The sequence below is a fragment of the Crocodylus porosus genome, unplaced genomic scaffold, assembly GCF_001723895.1.
Source record: "Crocodylus porosus isolate Cpor-Errol unplaced genomic scaffold, CroPor_comp1, whole genome shotgun sequence".
In the NCBI taxonomy this organism is placed as follows: Eukaryota; Metazoa; Chordata; order Crocodylia; family Crocodylidae; genus Crocodylus; species Crocodylus porosus.
This window is the reverse complement of record NW_017728949.1, coordinates 53,582,136-53,600,836: the sequence shown is the minus strand read 5'-3', so window position 1 is coordinate 53,600,836 and position 18,701 is coordinate 53,582,136. Positions and strand designations below refer to the sequence as shown.

The 18,701-nt window shown below is 53.5% G+C and overlaps 1 protein-coding gene across 1 annotated transcript in view; it reads right to left on the bottom strand.

Annotated features, from left to right (window-relative positions):
- The window catches only part of MARCH4 (membrane associated ring-CH-type finger 4), a 52,006-nt gene that overhangs the window by 23,626 nt on the left and 9,679 nt on the right, over positions 1-18,701 (bottom strand). Inside the window, exon 3 of the mRNA XM_019553560.1 lies at positions 3,472-3,627. Within this exon, the coding sequence (XP_019409105.1) occupies positions 3,472-3,627 (156 nt within the window). The remainder of the gene's footprint in view (positions 1-3,471; positions 3,628-18,701) is intronic.

Here is an 18,701-nt window from a genome sequence, read left to right as displayed (position 1 = left end):
TCCCTCTATTGTCTTCTACAGGATGGGGGTTTTTTTCCTTCTCTTTCTTTGGAGGAAGCCCAAGCAAAATGCGCTTGACCCCGGGCAGCTTAGATCGCATGGCTGTGAAGGCACCAGCTTCTTTTGCTGGGAGCAGGGAAAACCCCCCCATTTCTCTGGGGTTTTTGCCCTGGAGACAGGTGTGAGGCCTGATACCCCCAGCTCACACACGCGGTTGGATGGGGGCAGAGCAGCCCTCGTGCCAAGCAGACGGTGTGTCTAGATCCAACTCCAGCTGACCGCAGCGGAGCCACCTCTTACGGCTCCAGGGTCTCAAACCTAGCAGCCTTGCACAGCTTTAAAATGGGCCACCCATTACACAGTGTCCAAATCCAAAACGGGAAGGGTTTTGGACCTGGGAGCTTTGTTCAGCAAAGGACCAGATTCAGCTCTTAGATACACAGTGCAATGCAGGAGGGACCTGTGGTAGGCCGTGTGTTGGGTAAGAGCCTTAAACCTGGGTTTTATTCTAGCTTTTGCCACTGCCCTGCTGCCTGACCATGGGCCAGTCATGTCAACACCCCTGGCCTCAGTTTCCCCACATAGAAAAAGAGGGTTGGAAATGACCCCAGGAGGTCATCTAGTCCAACCCCCTGCTCAAAGCAGGACCACCTGCTCAAAGCAGGACCAGTGACCGTCAGGATGTTGATTTGGGAGTGAAAAAGAAGTGCTATTTCCCCCCGCAAGAAGCAGCTCGGTCGGGTTAGGAACAGCAACCCCCCCATCTGTGCCGAGCTTGGGATGAGATGACCCCTGAGGTCATCCAGTCTGGGGTCCCAGACGAATTGCTTTGGGGTTTCCTATGGTTCCTGGCACCACTTTGCTGCGTGCGGTGAAACGCCCATAGATCTCATCCCAGATACAGCCCCCCCAACCCAGTGCGGGGGGAAAGGGCTAAAGCTATCATGTACGTCTGCAGCGCTCTCCTCCCGCTGACCCCTCCGCCCCGGCCGCGGCAGCTTGAGACGCTCGCCGCCCCCAGGCATCAGCTCGCAGCACTGGGGGATCCCGGCAGCTAATGCCAGGGGGCTGATTTAACCACGGCGCATGCAGGAACGTGGAAGCATTGCTACAGGGGTTGGACAGGATCCTCTTAAATTAAATATGAGCACTGCTCTCTTGCTACAGCTTCTCATGCATGTGCTGCGCGTGCGGCGCTGCCCTCAAATCACACGTGAAGAGTGTCAGTGAAACATGGGGCACACGCAGGGCACATGCACGTGTGTGATGTATGTGCTGAACCGCAAAGGAGAGCAATTTTGTGCCATTGAGCTTGCTTGGGACTGTCTGGGCTCTAAACATAACATGGTTTGAGCACCAGGGGCTCTGGCTGTTGTTAGCACCTGGGGGGGCTACACCAGTTTGAAGGCACTGGTTCCAATCCAGCCTACTGGGCCTGTTCAGACAGGGAGGATCTTGCCTTGAGCAGGGGGCTAGATGCTCCAAGGGCCCTGCCAGCCCACCTTTCTATGAAAAGCAGTTGTGTTTGTTGCTGCACAAAAGTGACAGGGGGCAAGAAAGTGGACAGGATCCAGCAGTGCACCCTTGGTGCCAAGAAGGCGACCGGCATCCTGGGCTGCATTGGGAGGAGCGTTGCCAGCAGATTGGGGGCAGCAACTCTTCCCCTCTGTTCAGCACTGGGGAGGCCACATCTGGAGTCCGGTGTCCAGCTGCGGGCCCCCACGACAGAAAGGATGTGGACACATTGGAGAGAGTCCAGTGCAGGGCAATGAAAATGGTTTGGGGTCTGGGGGACAGAACTGGTGAGGAGAGGCTGAGGGAAATGGGCTGATTCAGCCTGCAGAAGGGAAGACCGAGGGGGATTGAATAGCAGCCGTCACCTCCCTGCAGGGGGGCTGCAAAGCGGACGGAGCTGGACTGGTCTCAGTGGGGGCAGACGACAGGACAAGGAGCAATGGGCTCAAGCTGCAGCAAGGGGAGTTGAGGTTGGATATTAGGAAAAAAGGTCTCACGAGGAGCATAGTAAAGCACTGGAGCAGGCTGCCCAGAGAGGTGGGGGACTCTCCATCCTTGGAGGTGTTTAAGACCCAGGAAGACAAAGCCTTGTCTGGGATGATGCAGTTGGGGCTGGCCCTGCTTGGAGCAGGGGGTTGGACTCGATGTGACCTCCCGAGGTCCCTTCAACCCTCATTTTCTATGAACCTATGACTTATTTCTCCCACCCCCCCATGAAGTGGTCCAGCCCCCCCCTTGAACAGAGGCAGGCTAATGGGCTGAGGGAAAGCCCACATTGTCTCTGCCTGGATAAACAGCACTTCTGATCTCCCTGGTGTGAGGAAGACAAGCCAGGGACACTGCGTATCTGCATAACTTTGCCCTCACCATAATGCAACTGGACGAGGCCATGGGAAACCCTGCCCCACGCCTCTTCCTCAGTCAGCCGTCGAGGGGTTAAGCAGATCGAGCCGTGTCCTCCAGACATTTAAAGACCAAGCCTCTATCTTCCACGGAGCAAGAGCACTACCGAGCAAACCCAGCAGTTTGTTCTTTTAGTGCACGGCCTGTAATGCAACCGGCATGCGTGTGCAGGTCACGCGCGGGCCCGTACGTGTGGGCTCGGGTGTGCGTGGAACACACAAGCACGGACGGGATGAATTTGGGGGAGAATTGGCGAGAGCGCGGGTGCAGCCGTGGGTGTCTTTCCAGCACATAGGTCTCTGTGCGCTTGGGGATGAATGCACATGTAGTAGCTATTCAGTCCAATACCTCCTCTTTTTTAAGCAGGAGCTCTGTGCTTAGCCCCCATGTTTGTGAAGCCTGAAACAGAGCGTGAACACCTTGCATTGCCAAGGTCCCTTGTTCCCCCCCGACTCCAGCACCCGGCTGAAATCTCTGTGATTGTGATGCTATCGCTTCATTGCTCTTTATGATTATGATATAAGCTGCCCAGTGTTTAAACAGAGCCACAAAAGGCTTCCTAAAATGCGCCTTTGAAGCTTGGGAAATGGGCATTTGTCCATCTGACTTTAAGGGAGCTTTGCTAATTCCCCAGCTTGAAATCTGGGTCTCAGACCTCAGATCCTGCACCAGCATCAAGCTAGGACACTATCCTTCACAGCACTGGGCGTCTTCCAGGGAAAGGCTCCATTTGGTTGAACGAATACAAGCCGTTAGCATTCACATCATTAGCATTAGCATTCATGGCATTAGCATTAGCATTAGCATTCATGTCATACAAACATCCCACCCCTGCGCAGCAACTTTTAGGTGTCAGCAAGACAGCTCTCAAGAAAGCCCCGAATGTGCCTCGGATGGAAAGTCAGGGGACATGCACAAGACCCCATCCCTAATGGGTGCATCGGGCACCGTGCGCAGTGCAAGAGGGGGCACGCCGGGAGACTTCACGCATACCCCAGTGACGGCAATAGGGGGGAAAAAAGATAGACGTTGAAATGTCTCTAGTACCTTTACCTGCAGGGGGTTCTTTGTGCTTATGGCAATGACGTGATACTTGTAGTAACACAGCTCGCAGCTCCAGCAGCCCCGCTCGCTGATCCACTTGATGAGGCACGGCTGGTGCGTGCACTTCACCGATCCGTCGCATCGACACGGGCTCAGTAGCTCCCCCTGCAAGAGAGAGGCAGGTTGTGAGTGGGGAGAGCAAGCTGCCTTTTATACCCCCACCCAAAACCTCGTGAGGCAGAATTAAATTGTCCCCAGGAAGGAGGAGAGGGAAAGGCAGACAGATCTCCCCGTGGCACGCGGGGCACAAGGCTTCTTATTCCAGATTAAGCTCCCGCTCCCACAGCCTAATCGCCATCTTCACCTTGTTACTAAAGGTGCAGGGCAGACCCTCCCCGTGTCGGGACAGGAGGTGGGAGGATACAGCCGGGGGGTTTCTCCCTCCTTGTTGTCCCGTGTGAAAGGCCAGTGAAAGCAAAAGGCAAGTGCTCACAATTTCCCGGGGATCGGGCTGGGGTCATAGAGCTGCAGGAGGCGGCGAGCTGAGCTGGGCAAGACTGATGCTTTTTTTTATCAGCTCTAATGCAAAAATGTTAATCACTTCGTGCAGCTCCACGGGGTGACCCAGAAACGTCACTTTTCATGGAATTCCAGCAAAATCGTAAATAAGTATTTACGTCCCGAGCCGGCTCCTGTCGGCTGGCCGCCGGGTTTTTGTCGTGAGTGGGATTTGATGCAAAAGGAGGCTAGAGTTTAAACATTTCAAAAAATGTGCTTTTCACCAAAAAAATAGGGCAGTTTTTGGGCTAAGTGGGGCCTGCTGGTTAGAAAAGTAGCGAGGCTGAGAAGAAAAGAAGTGAGCATGGATTTCCAAGGATTTAAACTATCTGCCCAAACTTGAGCTTGAGGTCTGGGGATTTTGCTTCACTCTTAGTGTGTCTCCATGTGCATTTACACCAGTTTAAATTTACTGTGCAGTAAGCAGGAATAGACCAGCATCTACATGTGCAGACATTAAAGTGCCTTAGATGCTGTGTGTGCACTGACTTGGGACTAAAGTGTTCCTGCGCAGTGAGGCGTCCACACATGCGTTACTGAACAGTAACTAATCGGGTATAATTTCAATACCTTTGTGATGCAGGTATCAAATTTACGCTCAAGTTGGCATAAGGCGCCATATTTACTGCGCAGTAGGGGTGCGCATGTGTAGTCACACACCCATACTGTTCAGTAATTTCAGACACTGCGCAGCAAATGCGCACGTGTAGACGTGCTTTCTGAATGGTTTCCAGGCCTCTAGCCAAAGGGCTGGGCTAACATCTTAGTGGCAGTACCACACAAGCTCCAAGTGCCTGCCATAACTTTTGGCCTCCCCCTCCCAACACACAGAGAGCAGGATGTATTGGGGGTTTTTTTGGAAAAAAGGAAAACTAGAACATTGGTTTTGAAGAGCTGGCTCGACCAAGCCTTGGCTGGGATGATGTAGCTGAGGCTGGTCCTGCTTGGAGCGGGGGTTGGACTAGATGTGACTTCCTGTGGTCCCTCCCCACCCTCCTTTGCTACGAGTCTAGGATTCATTGCACACCCTTGTTCTACGACAGGGTGAACAACCAACATACGTGAGAGATGTTGCCCGTGTCACCTGGCATGCAACGAGAAGGCCAGAGCTAGGAGGGGTCGCAGGAGACCCACATGGGACAGAAGAGAGGCAGCCTCCAGGCGAATGGGTGAGCTCAAGGCTGTCCTCCAGCAGGCACGATACGTCCCATGTTACATAGGAGGCCAGGGCACAAAATCACAACGGTCCTTTGTGACCTGATAATCGACAAATGGCTGAAATCTGATCTTGTTCTTGAGGGCAAAGGGGACATGCGTCAACCTCCTGGACCAACTGGGATGAAGGTCCCTTCCTGCAGACTGCTGCCTGCCCAGAGAGAGCGACGATCTCCAACGAGGACTTGGTAAAACATTCAGAGAGATGCGGCCCCTTATTCCTCTGGGGTTTTTTTGGGGGGGTTTTTTTTTTGCAAACCTAGCAGAAACCTGATTTATGGCCTGCTCCTCCAGCAGTGTGAGTTATGACATTGTTGGGCAGGGTGCACTGCTAGTCGCACGTACCAACCCCAATTTTGTACGCAGCAGGTGTTCGTCCAAAAGCCCACAACCTATGGGCATATTAAAGGAATAAATCCTTAGCACAGCAGAGGAAAGCACCTAATCTCTGATTTTACATCAAGCTGAAAAACAAACAATCCGTCAACTGTGCTTAACATGTGAGCAGTTCTCAGCCCCAGGGCCTCTCCTCCACTCGCAAAATCAACTGAAAACAAGACAGAGAAATTAGAGATGGAAATTAGCTCCCTGCATCCGTTTCTCTTGATTGTTGTGAGTTTTTTCCCGACAACTGGCTATCCGGTGCTTCGAGCAATGGAGTATCCATTATTTCCCTGGGGATGCTATCCTGGAAAAATAACTTTGCTGCTAAGAAATGCTTCCTGATTGTTAGTTGGCACTTTCCTTTGTTGAACTGCAAAAATTTCTGCTTGGGTTCCCTCAAGCAATCCCTCTCCTCCTTTTCCAGCTGATGGAGGGGTGTCTTATAGCTGCCAACTTCCAAACATACTCTCAGATTGCACTGGCCACCCTACAGATTGTTTTATCCAAGACAGGGCCTGATTTGCCCTGTATTTATATGCGTACCAGTCAACTGTGGTGCCCTACAAGGCAACAACATTATATGGGAATATTGCTGATGTGAGCCAAAGGGGAATCAGCTCCTTGTCCTTCCCCTGCTGGATGGGTGATGAGTGCGTATAGACCAAGAAGGGTATTTATACCCAAAAGCTTGCTAAGAAGGATTTTTCCAGCCCTTTGAGTTCGTCTAATAAAAGGCATCTGATTTACCCAGAGAACCTTGTTTGTCTATGTCCTTAGACCAACACGACTACAACCTGTGCCCCTGTAGATCGAAGATGCTCTTTCCTAGGCGAGCCGGGTAAAGTGGTGTAGCTCCATTCAAGTCAATACAGCTACACCAGCTCATGTCCCCTAATGATACTGTTGGCCCCACTACTTTCAAGGATAGCTCACATCTGCAAATACGGCTGCAGTTCTTACCTAGGCGGCTGTGTAGGTTTTGAAACTCCCAGCAAATTGCTGGGCATTCATGTGCTTTGGGTACAGAAAATTCACTCGAGGTCTGAGGTCTTTCCAACAGAGGATCCGCAGCTCTGCGTGAGCCGGCATGGGAATCCTCTCCCTGAATACAGAAATGTCCTTCTAGGACGTGTGGATGGGCTGCCACTCATCAAGTCACTCATTGCAGCCGCCAGCCAGAGGCCAATCAAGGTCGCACACATGCACATCCATGCCAGGAGTGAGCCGAAGTTTTCCTAGCCTCGCAGTCACACAATCCTAGAGAAGAAGGGTAAAAGGGAGCTCACATCTAGTCCCATCCCCAGCTTGAGGCAGGATCGGCCCCATGCAAACCATCCCAGACAACCATCAACCCAGACGCAACACAGACCTAACACCGGTCCTGCCGCAGGGAAGCAGGGGGGCCGCGGCAGCCGACCTCCTGTCAATACATGTGCGAGGGGTCCTGGACAGGGCCACCCCACATCTATGGAGGAAGGCATCTCTCTCCCCAGGCTGATCATAGGGGTAAAAATCCTTCCAGATCCCAACTGTGGCATCAGCCTGACCCTGAGCAGAGGGGCAAGACCCTCTAGCTGGGAACCTCTGGCTTTGGTCTCAGCAGGAGCATTGGCACGGCCCAAAGCCCCCAGCCGGGGCTGCAGCCAGCACCCAAGACCTCAGAAACACCTTGACAAGTGTAGCAGAAAAGAGGGAGCACCAGCAAAGCCCATAAGCATGGGAAATCCCCCTGGCACAACACAGGCCTCGCTATGCCTACATCATCCCTGACCAACCTCTTCTTGCACACCTCCGGTGCTGGCGAGTCCGTGCCTCCCTGCGTGTTTACTGCACGGCCCCCTGCTCTAGCAGGCAGGGGCGCCGTCTTAGCCTATTGCATGTGAATGGAAATCTCAATCTTGCAGGACCCCGGGGGGCTCAGTTGCCCTGTGAGAGGATGTACGGAGGCGCAGATTCAGCCCGGGCTGAAGGGGGCTGCGCGCCGTTCACTTCTGGATGCTGCGCCGGTTGGCACAAGAAGTGAATCTGGCCCAGACCACTTCAGAGGCAGCGTCTCCCCCACGGGGAAAGCGCCGTCTCCAATCCCTTGGTGTTGCTACAATGCCGTCGCCTACCCCCGCGCGCGCCGAAGTAGCACGAGGGGAAGCAGATGCTTGTACCTGAACTGCCGTGGAGAGGAGAGGGGACTAGCACAGATCAATAGCTGCAATACGACTCCCTCACTCTCCTGACTGCTAATGCGTTAGCAGAAAGCCGGCTCCTGAAGCAAGGAATCCAGCTCTGCCGCGGCTCCAAAGGCAAATGTCGGCACTTGAATGACGTGCGTTTCCCTACCCCAGCTCTTCAGATATTCTGGCTTTTCAGGCACCCACACAGAGGTGTTCTCATCTGCCCTTGTGCTTATGGGACAGGCTTCATTCTTCCCTGGATCCGAATGCATCTACCTGGGGGCGAGGGAGGTGGAAAACCCTTTGTTTGCTTTGTAATGCACCACTGACCAGGTATGATGCAGACAAGAGGCAGCAGCAACACTGGGGGATAAAACCCAGGCTCCAGGTTCCTGACTCACAGGGTCTGAGGGGAGCCCCCTTGGCTGCGGTTTTCAAAAGGGGACCAATGCCTTTAGGCACTTGAGCTCTGAACGCTGCTGACGGCAGGTAACGCGGCCAGGAGGGATTCTCAGAGCTGAGGACGACCTGCAGCTCCAGTCTGCAGCACCAATGGAAAAATAAAAAAATCAGCACTTAGGAAAAGCTAATTTGCCTGCAGGCCTCAGAGCACGTTGCATGGGTGGGCAAAGGTTGTGCACCCAGTTTGCAGATGGGGAGGGCTGAGGTGCAAAGAGCTTATGCAGCTAATGCCACGAGGCAGCAGCAGAGCCAGGCATGATACCCTAGATGCTTGGTTTACCAGGCCTGGCATGCAAGCCCCTGACTCCCTCCTTGCTGAGCATCACCGGCATGACGCACAGGGTACGGTCAAAGACATCCAGGTAGAGCCCATCGAAATGGGAACCACCATCACGTGCCCCCGGCTTCCATGAACACTGTGCTCAGAGATGGGAAGGGAAGCGTCTGGGTGTTTGCAAGGTGTGCAAAGCCCAACCCGCCGTTTGCACTCCTCGTGGCAGGAGCAGACTAGGGAACAAGCAGGGCACATGGACGGTGGCAGGTGGGAGGGATCTGCAGTGCACCAGGGCCCAATTTTGCCCCTGGACCAGGGACTGAACTCCACTTTTCTAGCTAGCTTGCAGCTAGGGCCATATCTCCTTCTATTCCAGGCCTAAGGAAGGGCATTTTCTGTTTGAAAGCTTATCTGACACCTCTCCTGAGGATGAAGATGGTCCAGTAGGAAAATAAGACAAACAAGCCTTTCTTTTTGCAAACCGAACCGGACCAGACAGATCCGAGCCGAGTGGCGCGTGTGTAGCACACGAACTGACTCTGCACATGCCCGGGCTTCTGCAAAGCGATTCTGTAAACTGCTGACATTGCAAGGGGCAATTAGAAACACAACAGAAAAAAAAGCAAAAAAGAGAGGTATTGCCAAGCTGTTTCCTTTGCCACCTCCTTTAACAGCTCATACAGAAAAGGGCGAACCCAGCGCAACGTTTTCAATGCGCCTGGCACGGAAACAAAGCACAAGTGCAAGTTTGCCTTTTGTCGCTATTCTGAGCTAAGATGGCTCAGTTCTACCCACACAGGGAGGTAGACCTGCTACGGCAAGACATGGAAACATGCTTTTAATTGGGTAAACCAGGGTGGAACAGGCGATGGGGAAACCAACCTGAGGCATCAATGCCGCCCGGGACATGTGTTCGCTGCGAGATGCACAGCCTTTATCAACGCTACATTGATGGCGGCTCTACAAGGGCAGAGATTAGAGATCGAGAACCTGGACTGCCTAGTTGTGCTGCGTGTCTGTGTCGCCCTGGGATGCTGACTGGATGGGCGAGGGTGACTGAAGCAACGAGCCAAGAGCGTGACGCACCGTTGCAGCAAAAAGAGCACCGAAGCCCGAAGGGTGTCTGATGAGCACATTGGTGCAGGCAAATGGACCTGAGTGCATGCAGAAGGGCTGACTGCATGGGCATGCCAGGCTCCCTATGCAGTGAAGGTTGCATCTGTGGGTGCCATGCAATTATAGCATGGGCCTCAGCCACTGAGCAAGTGTCCTAAACAGCCCTGTGAGCACAGCTCTTCCCTTTGCTAGCCTAGCCCTAACAAGAAGCATCACCCCCCCAGCACTGCCATTCGCTCCCACAACCTGGGAAAACAACTAGAGGAGCCATGGGAGGATCTAGGATGTTGAAAAGCGGGGTGCAGATGGTGTGATGTATCAACACATAACACAACACATATTTTTCTCCAGTTAAAGAGAAGCTAGATGCTTTACTAATACACCAGGGGGCTAGCACTATATTATTCAGTTTAAGATCAAAGAGAAAATATGATATAACTAGTGGAATGTGCACTAATTTGCTAGATTATATATAAAGTTTTAATCAACACAACACGCTAGACTAGAAACAAGCCAAAATAGTCTCAAGATACTGTGTCATCAGTACTGGAGCCATTATAGTCGACTGTAGAGACCTTATTCAGATTCATGAAACAAAATCTAGCCTTCTTAAGCATCTTGGCAGTGCCTCCAATACTTCACTGCCAGTCATTTCTATACCCGAGTTTGTATGACCACGCGTGAGTTAAGATTTTTAGTTAGAGCTAAAAACTGTCTGCAGGGCTGTGAAATGGAGACAAACATTACTAGGAACAGCTGACAGACAGCACAATTACACAAGAAAGGATCGTTTGAATAGGGAAATGTCAAGACCTTTAAAAAGGAGAGGAGAGGATTGCTAACACCGGTGGGGTGGCGAGAGATTAGCAGGAAGGAGGGAATCCATAATGAACCATGAGGTCAATTAACACGTAATATTGCCTGAATAGAAATGCCACTGCCCCTCCTAGGCAGTTGGTCTTAGAGTTTGAGTGGGGCAAGAATCAAAGGGGGGTAGGAGGTGGGATGTGCAAATGCATCACTGCGCCCCCCGGGATCCACCCCTGAGAGGAACGGAGAAGTGACCCGTGTATCACAGATGTGTACGCAGCTGCCCGTTGTTCTAGTACGGCAAGTGAACCAGCTGGCCCACGCTACCCGTGATGGATGAAGCCTGGGGCGATCCCCTCCCCTCCCTACAGTGGTCCCCAGGGACGCAGGGCGCTGAGCGCCTCTGGCACCTGCTCTGTGCTCAGGACTTCCACCTTCTGCCGGCGCCTTGCAGCACGGCGGTGGGCAGGAGGGTCAAAGCTGTCATGATGGAGGGTGGCACACGGGGGGGGGACTCGACTGTAAAGACAAGATGCTTGGTAGGAAGGAAAGGCGGCAGGGATCCCTGGCAGGCAAGCAGCATGGTACTATCCCCTCAGGGCCTCCCCTATCCCTGCAAGAAGAGCGGCACGAGAAGAGCTGCGTAGGGCACGGCAAGCTGGCACAGCCTGCACCGGTTCCTGCTGCATCTCCAGGGACGCCCCAGCCTCTGGGGATGCTGACCCGCTGCCTGGTGCCAGCCTCGCCGCAGGCACCCTGCGCTGCAGCTCTGCAGGGCGTTTAGCAGGAGATGAAGTGCCACCCCAGGCCACCCCCAGCCTCAGCTACCAGGAGGAAAACAGCAGGCTAGAAGAGGGGCCGAGGCGGACAGTGAAACCCGTATGGGCTGGCCACCACGTGGGAGAAATGGTGCAACTGGTCAGAGCACGGCGGGCCAAACCTTCCTCCAAGTCTAAGCCTGAGCTGGGGCCAGACCTGCAGCGGGACAGGGGAGCACACGCAAAGCCAGGAGCAAAGTCCTCCAGTGTCTTGGCATTTGCAGGGGCACATCCTTCCCCACCCAGTGAGGGTGCCACGGGCGGGCACCACCGGTCTGTGCCGGGAGAGATTCGTTCCTGCCAACCCTGTGCCTCTCACTAGATCCCTTCCACTAAGGATCTAGTGCAGCCCGGACAGGAGTGGGGCAGGGGCTGGGAGTGGGGGGATGACGGGGTGATCCCTTCTTTTGGACAGAGCCATCACTTGGTGACCCCCTGTCACAGCCACGTCTCCAGGGGCACTTGTGCGCGCGTGCAAACTGCAACCTCTTATTTAACTGTGAATCGGACTCTCTGGTCCTTCCCACGTGGCTTGCTGGGGCGGTGCATTGCAGAGGACGGCTAAGCGCTGGTTGACGTGGCCCGGTTTCACACGGGCGTTCACCCTGGAGTGCAACGATGGCCACCGATGGTCACCTCCTTGCATTTGCAACCTCTGGCCCTAAGCCTCTGGCTGCTGCAAGACGGCGGGAGATGCTTCAGCTGGGATGGGACGTTGTGGGGTGTAAAAGCTTAAGAGGACCTTGCGGTTGCCCTAATGCCCTGGGCCAGGAGCATGACCGAACAGCCCGGCTCCCCGACACCGGCTTGCGCGGGGGGCTGGAGACTGCAGCCTGTGGCTTGGCGGCTCCGCGAGGCAGCTTTCTCGGCCAGGCGCAGCCCAGCCCAGCCCGGGTGCTGGGATATTATTTTGCTTGCAGGCGAGGACAGACCTGCGGCTTCCAGCGAGCGAATCAGGCTCCGGCAGCCAAACAATCGCAGCCCGTAAAAGAGCAGAGAGGAAATCAAATTCCAGACAATTATTTCTGCTGCTCAGCAGTTGCAGCGACGAGCAAGGACAACAGGAAGCTTTTCAGCGGAGAATCTGGAAGGAGGATGCAGACAAGGGGGTTTATAGCCTTTTATAAACACACACCAGCACACAAAGACGTGCCCCCGTGGACCACTTTCGTCTTCGTCTGGCGCGGCGCTGGCGGAAAGCAGAGCCGGAGCCACCCGAGCCGAGCGGCCATCGCAGGGACAGGAGCGGGGATCAGCGTCGGGTTGCGTCTGGGGAGGGGGTGGCAGGGCAGACCGAAAGACCTGAGCAAATCCTTCCTGCGAGAAACCCCCGCGCTCCAGACAGCGCTGAAACAAAGCTCTCGCGAAGAGGCAGGGGGCTGGTCACATCTGCCATCGGTCCCCCGACCGCAGGCAGGCACGACACAGGAGCTCCCAGGGCTGGACTGGCCTTTCAACTGCCTGGTTTTCAGGGCATGGCTTTGCTCTCGCCAGGCAGCGAGGGGCAGGCGGACATAAGGAGGGGTGACAGTCTTGGTGGAGCAGGGTCGGCGCATCCACCTGCCCGGTGCCAGAAGGCTAACACCCGTGGGGTGGCGAGAGATTAGCAGGAAGGAGGGAATCCATAATAGCCCTGCTGACGGCTCCCGGAGCAATCAAGCAGCACGGGAAACCCCTCCAGCTTCGCGCTGCGGCCGCCCGGGTGGCTAGGAGCCTGGGGTCATCCCCTCGGTCCTCACCCACGCACAGATTTTGGGGCCGTAGCCCACGCGTCTTTGACCAGCTTAGGAAGATCCCATCCTGTTGGCCAAAGGGCGACTTCAAGCGTTTGTCCCAGCTGCAAAGAAGGCATCCTTTTTGCAGAGAAGCCTTTTGCACTGCAAGGAGCAGAGGCACTTCCCGGCTGATGGCAGCGCTGAGGGTCGGAGGAGACCCAACGATCCCACCCCAGGCTGCCCGCACCAGCGAGGCATGAAGTTACGTCGGGGCAGGGGGACGCTGCTACCTGGAGGTGTCACGTAGTTGTAGGCAAGGACTGCCAGCACGACGGCAACAGCTATCAGCATTTCAGCGCTGGTTTGTCGCCTGGCAGGATGCAAGGCAGACCTAGAGCCGAGTGATATCCTGCGTTCGGCTCTCGCACTTCCCAGGCCGCGGGTGCAACGAGGCAGCTGGCTGGGGACGTGCCCAGCTGGAGGGACTGTGGTGACTGGCAGCCCTGCATCACAGGGGCACGGAGAAGAGGCCAGGCATCCTAGTTATCTGAGGGCCTTGTCTATCACACGCCTGGAGGAGTCACCCACATCTCCTCCTATTCAGCGCTGCAAGCCATGGAGGTTGTTCCCGGGGGGTGGATCTGGGATTTTGGAAAGTGGGGTCTAGATAGCGTGGTGCATCACCACCTATACCACGATGCATATTTTCCTTCCACTTAAAAAAGAAACAAGAACCTTTATGCATAAGCTAGGGGCCTCAGACTATATTATTCAGTTTACGGTCCGAGCAAAAACAAATATGATTTTGCTGGAGCGCACATTCATTTGCTACGTCACATGTAGTGCGCAGAAACACACTAAAATAGGCAAAAATAATCGAAGAGGCATAGCATTCGTCCTGGAGTCATTCAATGTACATCTCTTTCAGATTCATAAAGCAAAATCTAGTCTTCTTGAGCATCCTGACCACATGTTTCACGGACTGTTATTTCCACACGTGAGTTAATGTTTGTGGCTAGAGTGAAAAGCAGCCTGCGGGGCTGAGAAATAGGAGCTACATTACCAGGAGCAGCTAGCGACAGCAGAATTGCAGAACAAAAGCCAGCTTGATTAGCAGAACCATTAAAGCCCATTCAGAAACGGAGAGAGGGTCGTGGACCAGAGAGTTTAGAAGGAATCGGGGGCTGAGCTGAGGCCCTTCGCTGCTGTCTGAATAGAAATGCTGCCGTCACTACTTGGTTTTAAATGTTGGGTGGAGCAGGAATGAAAACGGGTGCGGGGGTGAGCTGCACCCCCCTGGAACCACCCCGGTTACTTCAGCCCGCAGGAGCCTGTGGCAGACAGTCGGAGAGGCCAGTCGGTGCCCGAGTCCCTTGCGATGCTTAGGCGAGACACACGCAGTCAATCTCGCAGACAAATGCATCTCACCTTGCATGTGTGGGCCCATCTCTAGGAGCCATTCTGCTATGTGCCATGCCTAATATTGGCACGATGGGCTCCTGCTTCCCCTGGGTTTGCGGTCAGGAAAGCATGGGAGCGGAGCAACCGCTGAGCAGGAGCAGGCTCCATTCCCCTCCCTGCACCGAGCTCCAGCACCGGGAAAGCAAAGCAGTGGCTTTGCTACAGCTGCAAGGAGCCCGGTGGGAGCCAGCCAGGAGGGGCAGGGGGAGGAAAAAGGAGCAAGGAGAACAAGACGGAGGGGACAAGGGGGCAAAACTTCCTGGCACGGCCCAGTGCATTTGAGCAGCGAGGCCATGTCTATTAGACGCGGGCCTCTGTGCTGCGGTGACTCATCCTGGAGTGACAGCTTGCCGCGGGGCTGGAGCCCAGCTCCTTCCCTGATTAGCAGAGCAAGGGGATTGGATTTAGCTCCTCCAAGCATCGTGCAAGCTGCGGGGAACAAAGCGGGAGCCTTTGCAGAGGGCCCGCCGTGCTATGACCGTATCCGAGCCCTCCCGTGCCAACAGCAAAGGTCTGGCAAGAATTGCACCCACAGAGAGATGGGCCTTTGGGGTATATCTCTGCAAGGGACTTGGTGCTGCCCTGGCCGTAAGAAAAGAGCCATGTCTCTTTGGAAGGAAGGTGCTTCTAGTGCAGTGGTTTCCAACCCCCTGGGGTGCCTATGAGCCTTTCAAGGGTGCTACGGGGTGCATGGTAGCACTGTGAGGTATCACACGAGAGAAACCCAGAGATTTCCAATAGGCATCCGCAGTGTTCAATGCATCCTGCCCTGCTGTGGTCCTTCTGAGGTCTCTGCAAGAGGAGAACGGATCTAGTCTTTTCCTACAGTCAGTGGCATTTTCCAAGGGGGCGGAGGGGGGCTTGGGTCTAACAAGAGGGACCTTGAGTCTGAAAAAGGTTGAGAACCGCTGTTTGAGGGAGTGGGAGACAGCTGCTTCTCGAGGCTCAGAGTCCCCCTGGGCTCCTTCCTGCAGGGATCTGGGAATGGTTTAGAGATGCCAGCTCAGCGCTGGCGGAAGAAGGACTGCAAGATGCAGAGATCGCCTCCCCTTTGGCTCAGCCGTGGATGCAGACTGGGCCGTGGCTTCCTCTACCGACAGTCCTAGCAATGTTGTGGGAGGATTACCTCCAGGACACCGTCCCTCAGGCCCATCCAGACCCCAGCCCGTCTGCTGGGGCTATCCCAGTCTGGAGACAGACTCTTGCAAAGAGTCAGAGGCCCCGTAACTCGTGTCACGCAAAGTGCTCGGAAAGGGGTCGTGCTCTCCCCAGCTTATCCCTCTGCCACAATGAACACGCAGAGGGGAAAATCAGGAGCGGGCTGAATACGGCACGTACGTGGGTGGGTTCACCGGGTGCGGGGAATTTGTGGAGTCTGAACTGAATTGCATACAAGCTTCTGCCCTATCTTATGTATAAGGATTGATTTGGCTTCATGATTCATCTCTGCAAACACAAAGACCGGCCAATAAATTAATCTTTTTAAATAATATTCTGCCATTGATTAGACGAGTTCATTGATTAAAAGTGAAGCCGATGAGTGGAAAAAAATTGGCAGCCAAGACGCGCTGTTCCAGGCAGGACATAACTCTCCCTGCAGCCTTACGGTTGGATCAGCCGGTCCCAATATCTGCACCGCCAGAGAAGCAGGAAAGTTTCCAAGCCCCTTTGTCCTTCACCCCATTTAGCCTCTGTGACAAATAGCCACAGAGTCTGAGAGTGCAGATCCTGAACTTATTATGTGAGGAAAGCAAGCAGGACACATCTGGGATTTGCTAATTTCCTAGACATCAGGGCTGGAAGGGACCTCGGGAGATCATTGAGTCCAGCCCCCCACCCAAGGGCAGGAAGAAACACTATGGCCCCTTTCCACTGAAAGGAGAGTTGCTTTTTGTATCTTACTCACCCCAAATGAGGCTTGAACCTAGAGCTCCTGCACAGTAGGCAGAAATGCTGCCACACAGCCACCACCAGCTAGCTAAGGGAAGCAAGCTGCCACCACCACCTGAAGGGGTAGATCCTGGGCTGGGGCTGGGGCTGGTGCATATTAGCTTGAGTTTAGCCTCATTCAGCTAAAGGACATCTTGCACTTTGGTATGGAGAGGCCTGCTAAGCACGTACATGCCTAGCAGGACTCAAGTGGCAGCAAGGGAGGTTTAAGTTGGATTTTAGGAAAAACTTCCTCGCTAGGAGGGTGGTGAAGTGCTGGAACAGGTTACCTGGAGAGGTGGTGGGCTCTCCATCCTTGGAGGTTTTTAGGACCAGGCAATGTAGCTGGGACTGATGCTGCTTTGGCAGGGGGTTGGACTAGATGTGACCTCCTGAGCTCCCTCATTTTCTATGACTCAATGACCTTATTATCATGATAGATTGAAGGGCCTCCCAGTCCTGACTGGTTTTACCCGTGGATGGAGAGATGCACAGAGATGGATGCGCATGGACGGAGAGATGGAGGGAGCCCCACGGCACAGACAGGGAATGGCAAACGGGCGCATATTACACGACCTGCCAAGGTCACACAAGCTTGTAAGCAAGTTAGGCTTGAATGTACATGCCCTTGGCGTACGTGGCGGGAAGGCTTGTCTTGTCCTTTAAAACCCCTCCAGCCTCTCCTGGGTCACTTCCATAGGGCAACACTGAGATCCTACGACATCAAGCAGTAATAACGGCAATGCTAAAGCATGCGCTGGCAAATTAGCACAGTCAGGGCAATGCCAAGAGGCATGTCCCATAAATATTCACTCACTGGTTTTAATGGAAATGCTTTTGCCTTGTTCAGACCCCACAAATGTTTGCTGCCACAATGCTCCCACGACAAGGATTTCCAAGTTCACCTTACATTCACACGAGTACGTTCGTGTAAGAGGTGGAGCTGAACTCCAAATCAGAGCCCAGGAGCAATGCCACGTGACTTTCCTGACCAATCACAACCAAACAACAAAACGCTCGCAGTGAATGCCTGTTGAGAAATACTCATAGAAAAATCCAGTAATTTGGAAAAGCAAGTAAAGAATTTGTAATCTACTCAGAGATATGCCACGTGGGGAAAGCAGCTGCCGGCTGGCAGACAAAGTCTTCGGGAATTGTAGGCTTGTCTTTGGAAATGCCTCATCACACGAGGAACAAACAGAAGAAAGAAATGTGCTTGACCCTGGTTTGATCAGTTAGTTTTTACGTGGCTGTCACCAGTGCTGTTCAGCCGGGAAAGTTAGAGGAAAGCCGGCATTAATAAGAATCAGAGGAGTGACGGCATGCAGGGGGAAAACTGCAGTTAGGAGTATGAGTCGGGTACCTAAGTCCCTTGGACAATCTGGGACATAGAGCCAGGAAGGTTCAGATCCAGACCAACGCTAGTATCCTCCTACCTTTATAAAAAAATCAAGGGTCAGAGTGTCTGGGTCCATAGCGATTACGATTTTTCTTCTGCACTTGTACAAGCCTACAGGGGCATCTGCTATTTTCGGAGGCAAAGCAATGCCTTATGTTACAGTGGAGGAGCATCCTGCCGCTTTGCTTTTGCTCCTCTAGCTTTTCTCCTTAATTGGAAATGAAAGCATTTTGGACCTGATACTGACTTGCTTTTTTTGGTATGGGAGACCCAAGAACGGGCCAGATTCCACGTTTTGTGACACCGGGACAAATCCAGAACAACTCCGTACCTCCGGCACAACAAAGCCCCTTCTAGTCCTGGCTTCTAATGAGAATTTCCTGGCACTTCAAAAGTTTTTTTTTGTTGCCATTACGAGCTTTTTTTAATGCAATGATTTTTCTCCAGAAAAAATGAAATGCGTAACAGATTTCCTCCAAATGTAGTTGTTTTGCATTAAAATGGGCTAAATCTAACAATTACCCCTTATTATAGCTAATTGCTTCTGGGGCCTTCACTTTTCCTTTAGCCCTAAACAGAGCCATCGATGCATGTTTTAAAAGGTCAAGCTTTAAAGCGAATGCTTGCTGCACGCCAGTGCTGTAACATCAGACACATGCTCATAATTCAGGGAGTTGAACTCTGCAGGCACTGGCCGAAGAAGCTGTTCGTAGAGATACCCAGCTAACAGCCAGGTCAGAAAAGACCTCATTTCTCCACATGCTGTGCTCAACATTTTTCCTGACAATTAGTGACTGGAATTGGTGTGTGCGGCTTAAAATGAGACTCTCCTATGAAACATGAACTTTCATTTATACCCAGGAGAACTTTTCCTACCTTTTCTCCAATGTCTGAAGAAGGGTGCTTGTGCCCAAAAGCTTGCAGTTAAAG